Source organism: Phyllostomus discolor, chromosome 4 (genome assembly GCF_004126475.2).
Source record: "Phyllostomus discolor isolate MPI-MPIP mPhyDis1 chromosome 4, mPhyDis1.pri.v3, whole genome shotgun sequence".
NCBI classification, from domain to species: Eukaryota; Metazoa; Chordata; class Mammalia; order Chiroptera; family Phyllostomidae; genus Phyllostomus; species Phyllostomus discolor.
In genome coordinates this window covers 78,644,922-78,666,368 of record NC_040906.2, presented here as the reverse complement: position 1 = coordinate 78,666,368, position 21,447 = coordinate 78,644,922, and the positions used below count along the sequence as shown (strand labels likewise).

The window sequence follows — 21,447 nt, the reverse complement described above, 5'->3', positions numbered from 1 at the left end:
TCTATTTCTTGGCCATTGCAAATAATACAGAATAATCACAGAGATATAATATCATAGTAATGACATATGTGGCCAGCTGAGCACTTGAAATATTGGGGGACTACTATGCTGTAGATCTGAAACTTATGGCTATGTTATTTACAATAGCCAAAATTCAGAAGCCACCCAAGTGCCCAGCAATAGATAAATGATTAAAAAGATGTGATACTTTTTCATAAAAATAACGAAATCATTTGCAATAATATGAATAGACCTGGAGGGTGTTCTGCTAAGTGTACTAAGTCAGAGGAAGGCAGATATCTTTATGATTTCACTTAAATGTGGAATCTATGATATGATTTCATTTATATGTGGACCCTAAAAAGAAAAACAATAATCAGATACAAATTTATAGAAACAGAGAAAAAAACTCATGGATGACAGATGGGAGAGGTTTAGGGGGCTGGGTTAAAAATGGTGAAAGGATAAAGAAGCACAAATTGGTAGTTACAAAAAAGGCATGGGAATATGAAGCTCAGTGTAGGGAATATAGGAAATAACTGTGTAATGACTACACATGGTGCCATATGGTTCTTGACTTACAAAGTGAGTTATATAAAGGTCTAACAACTATGCTGTACACCTGAAACTAATACTGAATGTCAACTGTAATTGAAAACAAAATTTTAAATCCTTATATACTGGACTAATCCTGTTTTAAATAATAATTTATAATATTTAAATCTATTAACTTTAATCAGTTTTAATCTAATTGAAATCAAAGTTGATAAAATATATTTTTCTAGAAAATAAATTTTCAAATCTCTCAACAATAATTCACTTATAAGCTACATACCTTCATAAATAGTCATTAACAAAAACAAAACCAAAAACTCACTGAATCTGTGACATGGTGAAAGAGCTAAAAGATTGTAGAATATTTAATGAAAAGATCTAATTTATTACCTATATAATTAACTTTTAAAATATATTCAAATTCATTTTCATAAATAGTATGTCTTTTTTAAAAGTTGTTTTGAATATCTCCTGATATTTAGAATTGTAAATGTGAAATTGGTTTCTGATTTCCTGTCACCAAATATAACTGTTGAGTTTCCATGTGAAGTACCTTATTCTTACACTGTCACCTACCACGAACTTCATCTTTGAGCCAGCCATTCACTAACTAAAGATATAGCCATCCTCACTAAAAAGAGTTCCCTTATGATATCCATTCTTACATCTTTTTCTTAAAGTCAAACTATCTTTTTAAATTAAAATTCACATTTGAAAAATCAGCTTCTAAGAAAATACTGTGGAGTTTCATTATTTGTTTTATGGAAAACCATGCCTCCCTTTTAGTTCTGTAATTGTCTTACTTACCTGACAACTTATTTTCTGGAGGATTGAAGAAAAGGAATGAAAACAGCTTCATATTAGTAAAATCTCCCTCCTAAAAACAGGCATACTTCATTGTATTGTGCTTTGCTTTACTGCATTTTGTGGATATTACATTTTTTTTACAAAGTGTAAGTTTGTGGCAACCCCATGTCAGGTAATTCTACCAGAGCCATTTTCAACAGCATTTTCCCACTTTGTGCCTCTAAGTCACATTTTGGTGATTCTCAATATATTTCAAATATTTTCATTAGTGTATTTGCTATAGTATGATTGTTTTGGAAAACCAGGAACTGCACCTCTGCTAGATAGGTCACTTAATTGATAAATGTGTGTGTTCCAACTGCTCCAGTGGCATACTGTCCCCCATCCTTCTCACTCATCTTGGTCTTACCAACTCCCTGAGACACAAAACATTAAAATTAGGCCAATTATTCACCCTACAATGGCCTCAAATTGTTCAAGTGAAAGGAAGAGTCACATAAAATTAAATCAAAAGTTAGAATGCCTACACTTAGTGAAAAAGACCTGGTGAAAGCCTAGACAGGCCAAAAATTCCATGTTTTGTGCCAAACAGTGAAGTTGTGAATGCAAAGGAAACGTCTGTGAAGGAAGTTAAAAGTGCTTCTCCTTTAGTGAACATGCAAAAATAAGGAAGTGAAACAACCTTTATTGCTGAATCTACTCCTGCTGAACATGCTGTGAAGACTGTTGAAATGACAACAAAGGATTTAGAATATTATATAAACTTAGTTGACAAAGCAGTGACATCTGATAAAAATGAAAGGACTAACTCCAATTTTGAATGTTCTACCATGGGTAAAATACTGTCCAGTAGTACGCATGCTGCAGAGAAATCACTGTGACAGGAAGAGTCAATTAATGGGACAAACTTCTCTGTGCTCCTATTTAGGAAAAAGGACTCATGGACATGGACAACCATGTGGTGATTGCAGGGGGAGGGGTATAAGGGGACTAAATGGTAATGGGAAAATGTAATAAAGATTATATACTAAAATTTTTAAAAATAAATAAAAATGAAGGAAAAGAAGAAAAGAAATTGCCACAGCCACCAGAACCTTCAGCAGCCACCACCCTAATCAGTCAGCAGCCATCAGCATTGAGGGAAGACCCTCCACCAGCAAAATGAATACAACTCTTGAGGACTCAGATGATTGCCAGCCTCTTGAAACAATAAAGTATTTTTTTTAAATTTAGGTATATACATCACTGTTTTAGACATAATGCTATTACACACTTAATAAACTACAGTATAGTGCAAATATAACTTTTATATGTACCAAGAAACCAAAGAATTAGTGTGACTCACTATATAGCAATATATATTTTATTGTGGTGGTCTGGAACTGAACCTGCAATATCTCGGAAATGTGCCTGTATAAAAATGAATTATTTGTGGGAGAATAATTTTAATTCTTGTTGAATGGACCCTGTGGCCTTGTACCTTGAATTATCTTTGTAAATCAAGCTACCCTTCAAGATAAGCAGAGATGTAGCAGATTTAATATTGTGACAATACATAAGGCCCTTATGTACTTTAAAACACTACACCAGAGCACAGAAAATAATTATAAAATAAAACAAACCATAGTAAGCAAAATAATCAATAATAAAAAAAATCCCTGATTTACATAATCTTACAAGTCTGTTTGCTAATGTTAAGAAAAGAAGGAGAAGGAGCAAAAATCCTCACAGAAATATGCAATTTAAATGTGCTTCTGGAGTTAATGGAGCAGTGACTCTTCTCAGCTTTTAACAGGTCACAATTAATCAACCCTCAATCAATACAAAACATTCTAACTGTAGGACCACTGCACTTACCCATGATGGTTAGGGCTGTAGCTTTTGTTAATTCTTCTTTCATTGACTCTATTACTTCTAAATTACCACCATCTAGGTTGCATCTATTTATGGTTCCATTTCCCGAACTGATCCAATAAAGCTTGTTTTCCATGTAGTCTATTGATAGACCTGTAATTAAATTATATATCTTAAACATGATGGTAGCCACTTAAATAGTAATAGTCACATTGCACTGGATTTGGGGGGGAATATGTTGCAAACTCAGACTTTTGTCTTAAAATGTAAGGCTTAGCTAATGGGAAAATATACAGAGGTGGCCAAAAGTAAGTTAAAAAATAATAATAAATAACATAATAATTAATAAATATTAACCAAGAATAAAGTCTGTTTATAATTCTGCATACTTACAACTATAAATCTACTTTTGCCTAAACTATGCATATACTGATTTAACTCTGTGAAACAATATACTTTTATAAGGTGATTGACCATTATCTCTGTAGATTATCACAATAATCTTATGACATTGATTTCTACTTTATGGATAAGGAAAATAATACATAGAATAGTTAAAAATTCATCCTTAGATAGTAGGTGGTCATTCCATAAATTTTAATAAAGGTTCTATTTCAGAAATGAATGCCTGCCCTCTTACTATACCAGTTGATTTCAGAAGGCTTTAATGTGTAATGTTCACTTGGGATACTAATTTGATATAGAATTTATAATCCCTCCTCTACATTCAGTAAAATTTACTTTAGGCAGATATACAATAGACTTAAATCAGAAGATTCAACTTTTTATAAGTAAATTAAAAAGGAGAAAAATCTCAACAATTAATAATTTAATTGATATATGGAATTAAATTGGGCTCATTTAGGGTCTCCCTAGAAGATTAACCATTCAACAAGTGAACTAAGTCATAATGTATCAATATAGGTTAGCTTTATTATAATTTACAGACAGTTTTATATGTTAGAGTGGTGTTTATGGTTATCAAAAGTCTCAGTATATGTACATTGTGATTGCCAAAGGGTTTTAGTTCACATTTATTTAATTACTTGAGTGCTCTAAATAGGCTCAGAATCTACATTATAACAATAATCTGTGTCTCCATTTTGGTTGTTTGCAATCCACAGCTAGTCATTGAATAGCACATGTGGACATACATATACTCAGGCATACGATATAATAAACTGTTCCTTAGCAAATGATTGAGCAAGCCACAGAAAAATCTCTAACCGATAAAAAATATATAAAATTAAAAAAAAAGGAAGGAAGGAAGGAAGGAAGGAAGGAAGGAAGGAAGGAAGGAAGGAGGGAGGGAAGGGAAAGGGAAGGAGGGAAGAAAAGAGAGAAGACAAATGAAGAGAATTACAAGTTCAAGTGCAGTGAAAGAGGATTAAGCTCAAATATTCTCAGCTATTGATAGTTCCAGGCCAGAGAGTGAAAGTGATTTATCAGATCACTTTTAATAAAGTAGAAATAATCCATCATGTCCATACAATATATCAGGGATTTATTGATTTATTGGTAATAAGATTGTGGAGGGTTCACCAGAAAAATCACAATGCATAAAATTTGACATTTCAAGGAAAACATTTTCAGGTTTCTCCTCCCTCCCTCCCTCCCTTCCTTCCTCCCTTCTTTCATGACCACAGTGGGTGATCACCTTAAATCACAATGAAAAAAATGGTCAAATCATGACTATCACAGTCCTATTCTATGGTGTAACATTTTCATATGAAAAGTCTATTCACCATTTATTTTTTAGGAGAGAAACTTTGTTATTCTACAGGTACCTTCATGCATATTTTCTAGTGTAAAAAATCTGGTTTAGACCACTTAATTTCCAAAAGCTTAATTTCTTTTACTTTCTACTTAGTTGACTATCTAAAGCACATAACTCCATTTGTATTAAGCAGCAAAGAATATCTTTACTACAAATTGATAATATAATATATAACCCCCAGATTTCTGTTGCTAAATTTTCATCAAAAATTGAATAAACAAATACCTTTATAAAGAATTTTCTTTAGGAAAGTTATGTATCCTTCTAGGTATTTTAAATTTTATCTCTCAATCAAGGCAAACCACCAGAGAACAATATACATTTTTATATTGCTGTGTTTTTATCTTTCTCTGACTCTCTTGCTGAATTGAGCTTTGGCATCATGCCCTTGTTTTAAATGAAGGATGCTGTAAGAAGTAGTCGTTAAGAAAAGCACTGTTATACTTCCCAGGACATAATATCTGAAAGTAGTACATCACACAGTGACCTTTTTATATAAGGACCTATGGGAGAAATTTCTTTCAGGGCTCAGTGCCAGAAAAAGCTATATATGGAAAATATAAAATTGTAACTGACCATAATTCCCTCTTTGCTTTAGCTGCAAAAAACCCTGAAGAATCTGACTGTAAGCCATATCCAGCAATTTTAAAGGAACTGCATTTATGCTACTAATTTTACCCCTGACTTAAGTAGAATAATTTGTTATTGTCTTTAACCTTGAATTTTAAAATCAGTATTATTCTAGCCTTCCTTAGGGAATGTGTTTAAGATTCCTCTACCCATTTTGGAAGGACAGTGTATTTTAACTGAATGTGCCTAACTTCAAATTAGTCCACAATGTCAGAACTTTCTCATCTACCTAACACCCTGCAGTGTCTAGAGTCTAACTTACTGTAAGTAAAGCAGTTATAGAGAGCAAGAAATTACAGGCAAATTTCCCAGAGCCTACCACTCAACACATTTGTTTCTGAATTACTAGTGCCTAGAGGGAAGGAGCAGTGTCAGTGAGCTTTTTATCGTCAGTGTCTAGTATAATGCCTAGAGCAAAAAAATAAAAATAAAATAAATATTGAATGAATTGATGAGCTATTTAAATTACCCCATTATGAAAATTATATGTTGTCTTCAAGGAGTTCTGCCTAGTAAAGTTAAATTACCTCACAACAGAATTTTTTTTAATATACTACTTAGACCCAGACACTATGACAATAAAGAGGAATAAATCTACCTGGTACAGCTTGTATTTTTGCATTAACACTAAGATTGAATATTTTAGAATTAATAGTTTTAAGATTCACAAGAAAAATATTTAAAGTTTCCATATCAACTTATATATATATGCATGTAATACGTCATCTAGTCACCTACATATATCATCTTCCCTAGAAAATATATCAGTTTAACTTCTTAATGTTCTCAAATGTCTTTATTCTCAAGTTTATAAAATGGAATTGAAATCTTTTAAAAATCCTGTGATGAATTCAAGAAACTGGTGATATGTTTTAAATTCATAGCTATTAAGTATGTTTAGAAGCATATATTTATGAAGTTTATTAAATAAAATGTTTTTAGATTATAAGATTTTTTGTTTCATTATATTCATATAATTAGATCTTTAAAAAAAAATCCTTACCCAATGATATTTTTATTGATTTTAGAGAGGAAAGGAGAGAAAGAGAGAGAGAAACATCAATGTGAGAAATGATTGGTTGCCTCCCGTATGTGCTATGACTGGAGATTGAACTCAAAACCTAGTTATGTGCCCTGAGGAGGCATTGAGCATACTACTTTTTGTTGTATGGGAGGATGCCTCAACCAACTGAGCCACCTGGTCATGGCCAATTAGGTCTGAATGACACTGAAAATTTAATTAGTATCCAGTTACTGGAATAATTTCTGAATCAAATGTTTGTTACACTAGAGATTATTCACTAAGCAGTGGACTAATAATAATTTTGATGCAGTTGAAACTATTCAATAATTTTAAATTGTTAATCAATAGCCATGAGGAAACAGATAAAATGTGATCATGTTGATAAAACTGTCCTGGAACCAAAGAAATATGATTGTATCTGTATGAGAAGGTCCTCAGTGTGTGTGACAGACAAAAAAAAATCTTCCAAAGGGCTATAAGATCTGTCTGAAAAATATATAAGTAGTAATATAGTTGTAATTCTGCAACAACATTTATTTTTTAAATCACCTGGATCTGCTCATCAAAGAGGAAACCTAGATTCAATAATATAATAGATATATCAAAGGGAAGAAAAGTAATTATTTCTATAGAAAAACCTTTGTGAAAAATCATTTTCTCTCTTATTACTGTAATAATGCAGTTAATTTATGCTTTGATTCCAACACTTTTTACTTTAAGCCAAAAATTTCCCTTGATGTATTATTTTATTTGAACATTTGATTGAAATAGACTAATTTTAGAAATTGAGACAATGTAATTTGCTAAAATTATATAATTGCTTGAATAATATAAATCATTCACACATTGATATAACAAACTTCTAGATAAAATATAATTTATAGTTTTCATATATTAGTAAAAGTTAAATCCATTAAGATTTAAGTATTGTTACAAATAAGACTGAAAAGTTTATTGTATGTGTCTAATTTCTGTTTCAAATAATTCAAAATTAAATCAATGTAGTATGCAATATGGAATTAAAACTAAATGTGGTATGGAATTATATAGTATCTTGCCTGTAGTAGTTAATATAGAAATCTGTATATGACAAAATTTTATAGGTATAAATACACAAACATAAATAAGTACAAGTAAAACAAAATCCGAGTAAGATTGGTGGATTATATTAAAGTCAATATCTGGGTTGTAATATTTTACTATTGCTTTACATAATGTTCCAATTGGGGCAAATTGGAATAAGTATTCATGGGACCATCTGTATTAGTTTTTATAACAGCAAGTGAATCTAAGTTTATCTCAATGAACATTTGTAAAATATTTTATTTTATTTTTTATATTGTCATGTTTTTTAAAGATTTATTTATTTATTTTTAATTTATATTTATTTTATTTATAAAGAGTTGAGTATATGTAGGACCAGAATATAGCGGTCTAAAATATGCCACTTTGGCTTAAGGATTATTGTAAGCCAAAAATATTTGAGGTATAGCATATGACAAATAAAAGCACTATTTTCCCTACTATTTGCTGAGAAGCTGGCTTAGACTCTTTATCACTAGTCTAGACTGATCAGCCTAGAGATGGAACTGAGAAGAATCTATATGGCAAATCTTACAGAAACAATGCTTGTTTTCTATTAGCTTACCTCAGTTGCACCTTTCACAATTTGTCTCCCTTTAAAGTCTAAAAATGTCCTTTGTGTTGTCACTTCTGTACAGACATATTGTTCTTTGTTAAGATGCTGTATAAGCCTGAGCTCTAACCACTCCTCTGATTTACTCATCAGTGACTTTCTCCCTTGTGTATACATGCTACTTATATTAATAAACGTTGTTTCTCTTTTTCTAATTTGTTTTTTGTCAGTCTAATTTCATGGGTCCCAGCCAGAGAACATACGGAGAAAGAGAAAAAAAGGTTTTTGTTTTTTCTCTTTTGCAAGTGTCTATAGTGCCCTAATCTTAATTTCATCTAAATTCTTTCTTAGAAATGCCCTTCTCAATTCAATGTACTTTAAGAAGTCACTAATACTGTAAAGAGTTATAGAGATAAGTTAACTCAGTTTCTGTTACCATATCAAGCTAAGATTTCATGATCTCATCCATTCTCTATCACGTAAATAATTACACCTGAGGAAATTTATCCTATATTTCAAGTTTTTTGATAACTGGCAAATATATGTGCCTTGTGAGAACAACACAAGCAAAAATAGAGGAAAACCAGGTCAAGTGACAGATTATTTCTTAAAGAGAATTTTGTTCTAAAATATCATTCTAAAAGCTTTAGTTCTTATGGTTTTATAATTTTTCAAAGCTATATTTGATAGCTTGATAGGTAAAATAGAACAAAATATCTTTAAAAGCACTGGAATGTGGCATTTTAATATTTTAAAATTATAGTTACTATCAATATAATGTTAAACATCCCCTGATGTTGGATATATATTTTTTCCTAGCCACACCAAAATATTCAGTTTTCTAGATATATCACATCTCTATGCCTATTGTGCTTCTTTACCCTTTCTTCTCAGAAAAAAGTAAATGCTTTCTCTTATCAGTTCTTTAAAAACTAAAGTATATTCATCCTTCAAGATAGTTGAAATTTTAGAATAAATCCAACTTAGTTAGTTAGAACTGTTCTATTTTTCTTCCCCACACTGAACTAGTTGTTTTATCTATTTTTGTAGTATGTAGTCAGATTAACTTTATAGAGTCTAGAAGATAGTACTTATAAATAACACTGTTTTGGTTTGTTTAACTCAACCAAAAATCTCAACAAATGGTTTGCAGTTATCTGTGTCTTTTTCATTTACTAAACCATGACCATTTTGTGAATGGGCCCCGATTATTTTCAGGGTCTGGTACCTAGTATACATTTCCTAACTATTTTAATAACTTTTTATTAACACTTAACATTTGAAAAAATCAGTAAGTGAATGATCAGATGAAACAGTGTAATACATTTAAATTATTTGTCCAATATATATGTGTAATTTTAATACTGCTTTGCAATTTCTTTGGTCTTTTAAAAAGCCTATTGTTAGCATTTCTTTTGGGTTGTGCAGCCTTATATATTGATTGTGCCTCAGACATAATAAAAGTGGCTGTGATGAGTTATGAGTATGTATAAATAGTATAACTGCATTATCAAGCAACTAAACACACCCAGGAATTTGTTTTAATCTTACTTTTTAATTTTATTTTTTAAAGATTTTATTTATTTATTTTTAGAGAGGGAAGGGTGGGGGAGAGAGAGAGAGAGAGAGAGAGAGAGAGAGAGAGAGAGAGAGAGAAACATCAATGTGCAGTTGCTGGGGGTTATGGCCTGCAACCCAGGCATGTACCCTGACTGGGAATCGAACCTGTGACACTTTGGTTTGCAGCCTGTACTTAATCCACTGAGTTATGCCAGCCAGGGAATCTTATTTTTTAAAATAAGGCATCTTGAATTCTTTTGATGTGGTGAAAAGGCTTATGAATGCTCTCCATGAATAGATTTCAAAATCTATATTATATAGCATATGGGTTAAAATGATTAAATAATAAAATGTGTTTTGTAGGTTTCAATAAGGTATACTTGAAGGTTGAGTAAACAAATGACTTTTGGTTGTGATTGCATTAAAAATAAAGGGGAAAGACCCAGGAAATAGAATATATAGGACACAAGATTCTTAAGAACAACTCATGAAGGGTAATGCTGATTAACAAGCCAAGTTGCTTTATGAAGCTTAATGGATAAAATTCATAATATGTAAACATTTTAAACATGAAAATGGCTTTACATAGTCAATTAAAATTCGCCTTTATGCAAACTGCTCTAAGCACTTATTGTATCCAAGACTAAGCAATAAATCTTAATTGAGAATATTTACTTCAACAATGAATAACTGGAGGGTTGATTTGTTTTAACAGAAACAAAGATATTCAGCACAAACTGCCTAAAGTCTGTAATTACTCAGTCTTCAGTGATACACACTCATAAAATGCCAAGTTGGGTGTTTTGATAAGATTATAATGTACTTCTATTTCAAATATATCACACTTATGGATTTAACAGCAAACAAGCAAGGAAAATGCAGTGAATGAAAACATAAAAAACAATTTCAAAAACTAGAAGGCACATTGGTGACAATGATAGTTAAATCTAACACTTAAAGATGCAGAAATAATTTTGTGACACACAGTAATTGGCACAGAGGTAAAATCAACTCCTGCATGCTCCTGGCTGCTTCTCTGTCCTAATTAGTCCCATATTTCTCGGAAGTATCCAAGCTCTAGATTTTTCTTTCCCACTTTCTATGGTTAAAAAAGTAGCAGTTTTATTCCCTGATCTTTGTGTGAGGTCAGGTAATTACTATGATATCAGCTTCTGTGGGAATAACATAATTGTTAAGATTTAACATGGTTTTGGAAGCAGATAAACTTAAATTTGAATCCCAACTCTACCATTCATCACAGGCAACTAATTTCTTTCAATAAATTTGAGTTTCTGAATTCACAAAAGAAATATAAGCCTTCGCCAAATGATTACTGTGAGATGATTAATGTAAAGCATTTTGCAAATGCTTGACATTTCTAAGTGCTTAAAAAGTAGTCACTTTAATCACATTATTATTGTTGACAAAGCACTGATGGTTCTGCTGTATAGCACATTCTTGGCTAAGGGACTGCAAGCCTAAAGGTGCAGCTTCAGGTGCCATGAAGGGTGATAGATAATGACTGCTTTGAGTTGAAACTTCCCAGCCTCACCAGAGAGAATACTGTGTTTTCTCCTAACATACTGAGAAAAATTAATTCATGATCCAACAGTCAGTATGCAGGAAGAGAAAACCATCCAAACAGCAGCTCACCCTAACATAATCACCTAATTGTCTTCACAGTAATGGTTTAGAGCATGCAGTGGGCAGAAGTGTAAGCCACACATTGCCCAGATTCATCATGGAAATACAATCACAATAATCTCCTGTAGTAGTAAATATCAGTGAAATTCAATGAGTAAATATCACAGAAATAAACACCCCTATGCACGTAAATATTTCACGGGGACAATCATCATATGTGCCAACAACAACATCAAAAGTTAGTATTTATTTTTTCACACATTCACATGTCCATTAACAGTACTGGAAAATTCAATTTAGAAGTCACCGCAGTCCACAGGAATCTTGAGAATTGAAACTACAATGATATAAATTCTTGAGAGTATTCCAAAATATATCATGTTTCCTTGAGAGTTTAACTTTTAAGCTACTCTATATAGCAGTTTAAATTTACATATAAAACCAAGAAAAACACATTACCAGAGTAATGAGAAACAAATACCTACTACTTAAACCATTATAACTATTAATCAGGGCACAGTGATGACTGGGGGAGTCTCAGTACATTATATTGCCACTGTAGTAACCTATCAGCCATTCCCCAGTGAAAATAAGATATTCATTAATTACACCAAGTTTTAAGCAACTTCAGTCCTTAATATATTGTAAAAATTCCGTTATCAACAGACTGATCTTCTTATCAGAAAAAGAGGAATATTTCTACAACTACCAAAACATTCTCAAACGTTATTACAGCTCTACATTATTCATAGAGGAAAAAAAGCAAAAGATAGTTTTTTTAAAAAACAAAGGACAATAAACCAAAGGGCTTCAGTATTTTGTGTTAATTAGTAAACAATGTTATTTAATATATTCTAAAACATATTTTAAGCACAAAAATGGAAATACTATAACTTAAAGTAATAGTTACTATGAAACATAGTTATAAATCAGTGCATCATCTTAGCTCCCCTCCATCCCTCACAAATAAAGAATTTAAATACACTGGACACAGATTGTTTTTTTTTTTTACTATAAACTCATTCACAGGAATGTTTTTTATAGTTAATTTATAGGTAAGAGTTTTTCTAGCTTATTAGGACAAATCAAAAATTACAAAAACCATCAGAATGAAAAGGGGTTATTGTAAAATGGTTTTGGTTTTATTTTTATACCTTGTGACAAAAGGAGTTATCTGTAAGTTTATAACTTGAGCGATACTGTTTTTACTCTGTGCTTTCTTTACATGAGATATCTCTGCACTGGTGAGAGCCAAAGGGCCCCAGGGTTAGAACCATGAGGGTGAGAAACAGCAAGCAGAACATGTGGAAAAGGCAACTTAGAAACCAAATATTTCCAACTTTTCCTCCCTAGCTAGCCATGAATTTTTTTTATAAACAACCCACTTTCTGTGTACTTTGTACTCTATAGTTTGAAAAAATGGTGCTATAAATATAAATATGAAAGCACTTTATATTTATGTTTTCTACACATGAACACATTGAATGGAAGGAATCGTGAATCTATAACCAGATCACAGAGTAATCACTTCTTTCAGATATTAATTTTAGCCAACTAAGATATAGGAATAAATCTTAGTTTCATTCAATCCTGTAAAAACCTCTTGCTGTGTGATAGGTAACAGTATTTGCTTGATTCAACAAATATTTATCGAAGATCTACTTTGTGCCCCACACTGAACTTTGAGCTAAGGGCGTAATGGTAAATAAAACAGATGTGGTCCCTAACTTTGTAGAGTTTCCTTTCTAGTTGATAAGCAGTTGTTAATCAAATATTCAAAAACCAAATGGAAAATTAAAATAAAGATAAAAGCTAAAATGTGAAATTATAGTGCTAAAAGTATCTAAGAGAGTCCAGCCTAATCAGGGAGGTCAGAGAAATCTTCTTTCAGGAAATACCATATTTTTTGGACCATAAGATGCACCTAGGTTTTAGAGGAGGAAAATAGGAAAAAAAAATTTGAAGCAAAAATTTGGTAAAATATTTGATAACATAAATAATGTAATATTTCACCAATGTAAATGTAAACAGAACTCAACAGCAGCATTAACAGCCATTATTCCTCCTAAATTTTGGGGGGGGGAGTGTGTCTTATAGTCTGAAAAATACGGTAATGCTTCAGTTGGAATCTGGTAGATAGGTGGGAAACTAAGAGAAGATAGAAGGCATTTCTGGGCAAAGGAATACCAGGTTAAACTATGCTGATAGGGAAAGGGGATTGGCAAATCAAGAGAATCAAATCAGGGAAATATGAGAAATATCAGTAGAATGAATAATTTTGAGTCACAATGCAATTCCTTTTGGATTATAAAATCCTTGGGAAAAGGAACTCTATCTCCCTTATTCACCTCTTTTCAAATAGCCAGAATATTGTAGGAACTCATTTTTTTCTTTTTGTTTTCAAGATTCCCACATATATACAAACCAGCATATGGATCTTTACCACCTGTCTCTGCCTCTCAGTATGTTAACACTGCAAGGCAAGTATTATATAAAAGGTCATCTTTGTGTCAGCCATTAACATAATACATTAACAGTAGCCACTTAACACATGGGTTTGGATTTAAGAGAGAAGATTGATGATGTAGTTGTTTGTTGTCTTTTCTCTCTCTCTCTCCCCTCTCTTTTAAATACTTGTAGGTAAATATTTATACAACTACCAAAACATTCTCAAACGTTATTTTTTTCTCCACCTAGGTTAAAAATAACATGTTGCCATATTTTATATAATAATCTCCATCAAAGTTAACATAGTTTAAATCTTATAATGTTAGTATGTCAACATGCTCAAACTCCAGTCCCCAGTCATTTAATTAAACACTAATCTGGGTGTTGCTGTGAAAGTATTTGTGAGATGTGATTATCATCTGCAATCAGGGGACTTTAATTAAAGGAAATTATCCTAAATTATCTGGGTGTGTCTAATTCAATCAGTCAAAAGGCCTTAAAGCACAGCATAGAGGTTTCTTTGAAGAATAAGAAATTCTTAATTTGGAGTGGCAATTAAGGGTGCTGAATGTTAGCAAAAGAGATGTTAGGGATCTACCAATGTAGAAGCCCAGCTCCTCCTAGGGGGGTGGGGAAGATTAGGGGCAGGGGAAGACTTCGCCAGTTCACTTTCCCCCTTTATCTAAAATAAAGTTATCTGTGAGAGAAGTGAGGTAGAACACAGCAGACAGGGGATTTGCAACAGAGAATCCAGATTTTGAAAACATAAATGATCAAACAAGTAGCGTATATTTACATACGGACAACACAGGCTCTCACGCAGCATTTCGGAGACCATCAATCTTAGCACTTCGGTAACACCATCAGTTAGTTAGAAGTAACAAGTTACCAGGGCAACATGCAATAAACACCTTTTGCAAACCAGTCAAGAACTACAGCAGCAAGGTAAAGGCCCAGGTGTCCTTTTACCCGGGGGAATATATTGGGAAAGTCTGAGAGGAGAACCCAGGTACTTCAAACTTGTTTGCCATTCAACATTAGCAGCAAGATAATATAGAGTTAAATTCTTCATGTACATAAAAATTTGCCTGTCTTAGAGACTCACCTGGTTGCATGTATTGGTCTGCTAAATTCCTATGAATTCTATGATTATTTTTCAATGAACTCATTTACACTTTTAATACTGCAGACAATCAAATCATTAATATTCCAGACTATTAGACCCAATATATATTATATTCCTACTGCTTACATTTCTATTATTAAAGGCCAGATGTTCTCCTCATAACTTTTATTCATTCAATCCTTATGAGAACTTTATAAAATAGACATTTTGTCTTTATTTTACAGGTAAGAAAATCAAGCACTACAAGCTAACAATAACTTGCTCAAGGTCGCTAACTTAAATTCACTTAATAAAACCTAAAATGATTTAGTTTCCTGCACCCTTTAGGAGATGGACCGTGTCAAATTCTTATCTGTAGACCAAATATGGTAGACCAAATGCAAAAATCTGATACTCAAAAAATCTGGTTCCTGAATAAATATCTGACTCAAAAGCCACACTTATTAATACTAATTTAATGTATAGTTTATAATGAAGATTCTGGAAAAGTAGTATATCTTGCACAAATTAAAATTAAAAATTGCAATTTTGAATTAATTTAAAGGTAATTTTCAAATATATTAATAAATGATAGAGTAGACGTCTAATGTTTGTCAATAAATGTTTAATCATCATCTCTGTACACTTAAAAATATCATTCGGCATAAAACACCTGAGGGACCAACTGCAAGTGTAAATAGCAATATTAATTTCTTTCTTGTAAACTTTCCTTACATAATCTGTATGGTTTTCTCTTTGATTTATTTTGAGTAGGGAAATAGGAAATGGATATTTAGTATTAAAGAAGATGAAGTTTTCCTTGTTATAGAAATATGCATGTAAATTAACATTTTGGTGTGACCTAAAGCTACCACATTACAGTATAAGAACTTTATTTGCTCATACTATTTCCATCATACTCATCTTTACATATTAAATATTTTGAACAACTCCAGAAAAATGCTAACTAAAGTGGTTTAGTTCAAATTAAACCCTTAATATGGGTCCTTATCTTTAGAGTCTCTGGTTTATTTTGTTCTATCATCTTCCACACAGAAATATTAGCATTTTATTTTGCCTTTAATTCCAATACTACTTTGAATTTCAGTTATGATTCAAATATTAAAACAAATAGTCCAAGAAAACAAGTTGTTTAAGGTATCATTTTATATCTAAGTTTATACATAAAAATATTTATTGCAAATATTGGTTATCCTACACTTTTACTGAGTCACCACTATTAAAAATGAGCCACTTCAAGTAAGTATAATTCCACATTTTTAAACAAAAAGAAAAAAGCTTAATTGCTTCATGGTGTATTGATTTTATACCCAAATTAAAACTATACCTTATCTGTAATTTGAATCAAAATTATGATTTTTTTGTATATTCCATTATTTGTACATTTAACATAATTTCAAAATTCAAGTTCCTTATTGGGTTATTTTTCAAAGGTACTCTGAGGTCACAGGTAAGGAATTGATAATTCCTGCATCTCAGAGAAATATTAGAAATTATGAAGGGAGTGATTATAGTTTGAAAAAGTATTATAACATATAGATATCAGTGTGTAATTCTGTAACTTTATCTACTAAAGAAACTTGGTATTTTAAATTTTCAAAGATTTTTTATGGGAATAAGTCAAGGTTCTCTTTTAACACCATGGTATTTTGGCAAATAATTTACAGTGGTTGGCAAAGGTAGAAAAAAGAAACTAAACAAACACACCACAGAGTAATGAAAAACAAATACCTACTACTTAAACCATTATAACTATTAATCAGGGCACAGTGATGACTGGGGGAGTCTCAGTACATTATATTGCCACTGTAGTAACCTATCAGCCATTCCCCAGTGAAAATAAGATATTCATTAATTACACCAAGTTTTAAGCAACTTCAGTCCTTAATATATTGTAAAAATTCTGTTATCAACAGACTGATCTTCTTATCAGAAAAAGATCTTCTTACCCCACAGAGACCAAACAGATTTAATAAGATTGATAACTTAATTTCTATTACTAATCTGTAATATTTTACTTTCAGGCTCTAGATGAAAAAAAATACATTGCACAAATACAGCTTTGTCATATTAAAAATGGCAGTGATTATTTAAAAAAAATAAAAGAAGAAGAACTGACCAACGGGTTCCTTTTGATTCTGAAAGAGGATCTTGCTATTACTGCCATCCATGTTTGCCATGTTAATTGTGTTTCCATCCGTCCAGTAGAGTTTCCTTAATTCAAAAAAAATATAGATGAAAAATATTATATTTATACCTGCTTGTTGCTGGAAGCATACATGAAAGAACAAAACTAATATCAAAGTAAATTGTCAGTGCAGGATTAATTCTGTTTAGGAAGGCCCCGAGTTGGTGACCACCTCTCACAGCAGTCTTCACATGGGCCTGCAAGAAAACAGCTCTCTTGCTTTTCCCTGCAATGAAGGATAGTTTCCTCACTTTCTTTTCCTTCTACATTCACACCTAATGTTTATGACCATCGGAAATTATTTCCATTTAAAATAATTCACCAAGATTGAATTTTCTTTTCTTGGACAAATCAGACATCTTAGAAAGAACATCATTTCAACCATTGCCACTGGAAGTGCCAAGGAGAGAGAGTTTGTCTGAGACTTACACGAGCTCTCTGTGTGGGTATGTGATGACTGGCCAGTACATGGGATAATCTAAGCAATTTAGAATATCATTCTTTTCATGCAATTTTAAAATTGTGAACTGTCACTCTCTAAAAACATAAATTACTGTGATTTTAAATATATAAAAGTCCAATTTTATGCAGATAAAATTCTCTAATGAGAGATCCCTTATATAATTTGCATATTTATACTTGTACTTCTGATTGTATAGCTGATAAAACAAAGACTTTAAATTTTACTTTCAGGTACAGTTGACATTTGATATTATTTTATATTAGTTTTAGGTATACAGCATAGAGGTTAGACAATTATATAATTTACAATGTGATAAAATATTATTTTATAAAATCAGAGCAAAGGTAGGTAAAATTTTTGAAAAATTTAAAAAATAATCATACTTTACCCCCTGACTGGGTGAGCTGTAAGACACTGTGGCTTATCGATTCCATGGATAATTGAGGTTTTCAAGGAGCCATCTAGTCGTGCCACATTAATTTGTGTTTCATCAAATTCTGAGCTAATCCAGTATAAATTACGTGAAACCCAATCCACTGCTAGCCCTCTGATGCTCTGAATATCTACAAAACAGGAAAGAGAAAATTAAAAGTAAATGAAGTTTCCCATTCTTTTGGCTTTTCAAGTAAGTTATTTTCTATCTTAGGGAGATTTTAATTTATACTTTAATTTGTCAGCTAAAATTGTACAAGCTTGTAATCTCATTTCCTTATCATTAGTAATCATTAATGTTTTACTGCTGAGCCATTTGAAACCTGCGGTAATAATTAGCAATGAAATTACACTAACAGCCAATGATTCACTGGTAAACACTTAGGAGCAGACATGAGCTGCAGTCCTATGGACGAAGGTGACAACAACTCAAAGTAGAATAATAGCTTCTCTGGTGGTAGCACATCTTTCAGTTAGGAGAAGGTCCTTGTGGAACATCAACAAATGGGCTATTTTATATTTTAAATGTCAATTTGTTATTGGAAGTAAATAAAACAATTCAACTTTCCTAAAAGAATAAACAGATTTGAACATCTTTCAAAATAGATAATTAACAGAAACAGACTGAGATATGAACAAAAAACTAAAATCCTTTTAGCATTCCTTCAATGTGAATTCTACAGAAATTACTGAAATCTAATTGTTTCAATTTGTTACAGTCAATATGAATATTTGAGTTTTTATTCATTGATCATTCAATTAGACATCTTTAAAAAATAATGGGATTTAGGCTTGAATACAATCATACATTTTAATTAAAGACATAAATTAAAGTGTTAATAATGGTAGATACTAGAAAATCTTTTCAGCATATTAACATAGAAAGTAGGCCGGTTTAGTCCCCAATCTGCACAGGCAGGTGATGAGTCTAACCTGGCTTTGCCTTGATTTTAAAGTTTTAAAATTTTTTAACATACAGAAACTTCAGGGTTCTCTAGACCAGTGTTACTCAAGCTAACAAGACACCTGGAGAATGTTAAAAATGAGGCTTCTAATTCAGTAGGCGAGGAGGGGGCTGGCATTCTGGACGTCAAAACTCGCTCCCAGGTGCTGCTGCACCCTCTCTCTCCAAAGCAGCATTTCAGATCTAAACGCCTCCAGAATCCTGGAGCAGCTGGTACTTAGCTCCTGGAACTGCTACATCTTTCTATGTATCATTTCAAAAAATGACACAAAGCTAGATTTTCACCTGTACGTGGAGACACCAGACTGTAAATTTCCCAACTAGTTTAGAATTAAAAAGAGCCGGCTGCACAGTTGGCTAGAGCGGCATCTTTATACTCCAAGTTGTGAGCCCAATTCTTTCGTCAGGGCACATACAAGAATCAACCAATTAATGCATAAATAAGGGGAGTAACATTGATGTTTCTTTTATGCTCTTTCCCTTCTTTTCTCTCTAAAATCAATATTTACATTTTTTTAAGAGCAAAATAAGTCATGGGGACCTTTGCATTTCTGGGTCAGCTCTAAAGTGCTCCATCCCACTGATGTCTTTGAATTTCAACCAACCCAACTTCCCTGCTTAAAACCCTTTTATTATTTCTAAATAAATTATCATGAGATGTGTCTTCATGTTTTAGGTTCTGTGCTTTTTTTTTTGTCTTTCATCAAGTCACTTAAAATTTGGCCTTTTTATTGGAAAATTAAGCTAAGTATAGATGATGCATATGATTGCTATAAATATTTTATTAGATGATGTGTGTTTATGTACCTTAATGCAGGGTTGAGGAGTACATTGTCAATCCAAACACTTAGCACCTTCTGCATTTTTACCCTAGATTGCTTGGTACTGGCAAAAATAATGAAATTAGTTTTTATTTCCTCTAATATACATGGTTCCTGAAGTTTTTTGTTTTTGTTTTTGCTTTTGGCTGTCCCTGATGTTTAAAATACTTTTACTCATTTTTGATTCAGTCCTTATTATATGGCCTGTAAGACCAAAAATAACTTGTGAATAGTTTTAAAACACAATATTAAATATTTTATTATGTGAATTAACTAGCAGCTTAGTTGAACTAGTGAAGTGCAAGACAAATTGAAGGAAGAAAGACAGAAGCCAGCATAAAGAAAAAAAGGAAAAGGTTAAGTGAGTTAGAGGTTAAAATGAATAGTCTGGCACATATAGTCACTTTCCAGAGGTGGGAATAAGAAAGACTAGGTTAGGAAAAAAATGGTCAGGGATAACATTTGAGGTGTTGTTTTTTTTTTTTCCTCCCTCCCCAGAATGAAGAAGGGCCTCATGGCAGGCATAATACTCCAAGGGGCTAAATAAAAAATATTATGAGGAAAAATAAAACATAAAATGCAGCTAAAGACCCCCAGAAGAATGACAATTAGACAAACATGGAGATTCTCAATAGCAATGAGGGATGCTATAAGACAGTGGGGTAATGTGTGGAAAAGATTGAAAAAAAAACTATGAACTTGGAATTTGTAGTCAACAAAATTATTCTACATCTAACTACTACAACAGAAAACCTAAATAATTTGTTTATAAAACGAGCAAAAGATTTGTGTATACATATTTATGCAAAACCAGATATTGAAATAGCCAACAGAAAGGGACACTCAGCATCACTAATCGTTGGAGATGCAAACCAAAACGACAATTAATACCAACTCGCACCCATTAGAATGGCTACTATTAAACCAAACCAAAACCAAAACAAAAAACAATACCTAAGAAAATGACAAGTGCTAAGAGGGATTTGAGAAAATTGGAACACATATTATTGGGAATGTGGGTGGGTGGGAACACATACTGGGCAGGAATGTGAAATGGCATAACTTTTGTGAGAGACCATATGGCAGTTCCTCAAAAACATTAAAAATAGAATTTCCTTTCGATCCAGCTATTCCAGTGTTGGGGAGATAGTCAAGCATTGCATAATAATATTTTGATCAATGACAGACTGCATATATAGGGGTGGTCCCATAAGATTATAATGGAGCTAAAAATTCCTATCACCTAGTGACAATATACCCACAGTGACACTGCAGCCATCTAATGTGGTGCTGCAAGGCATTGCATTTTGCACGGGTTCAGTCTGGTTAGAAATGCATGGGGCACTCTGGTAAGCTTTCCACAGACACCTCCCCTTTCTACACCAATGTTACAACTGGACAGAACCTTTGGGTTATTATAACTGTAAGACATCCTTCATCAGTAACCATTAGCAAACCTTAAGGTAAAAAATGTTTATGATTACAGGCTCAGAAATGTACAAAGCACACCAGGAGGTC

General features: G+C 32.2%; 1 protein-coding gene across 1 annotated transcript in view; it reads right to left on the bottom strand.

Moving 5' to 3' along the window:
• Window positions 1-21,447, bottom strand: part of LRP1B (LDL receptor related protein 1B) — a 1,792,671-nt gene that overhangs the window by 557,093 nt on the left and 1,214,131 nt on the right. The window contains exons 30-32 of the mRNA XM_036023545.1: window positions 18,101-18,275; window positions 17,181-17,275; window positions 3,220-3,369 (exon numbers count right to left, since the gene is read on the bottom strand). Of these exons, the coding sequence (XP_035879438.1) occupies window positions 3,220-3,369; window positions 17,181-17,275; window positions 18,101-18,275 (420 nt within the window). The remainder of the gene's footprint in view (window positions 1-3,219; window positions 3,370-17,180; window positions 17,276-18,100; window positions 18,276-21,447) is intronic.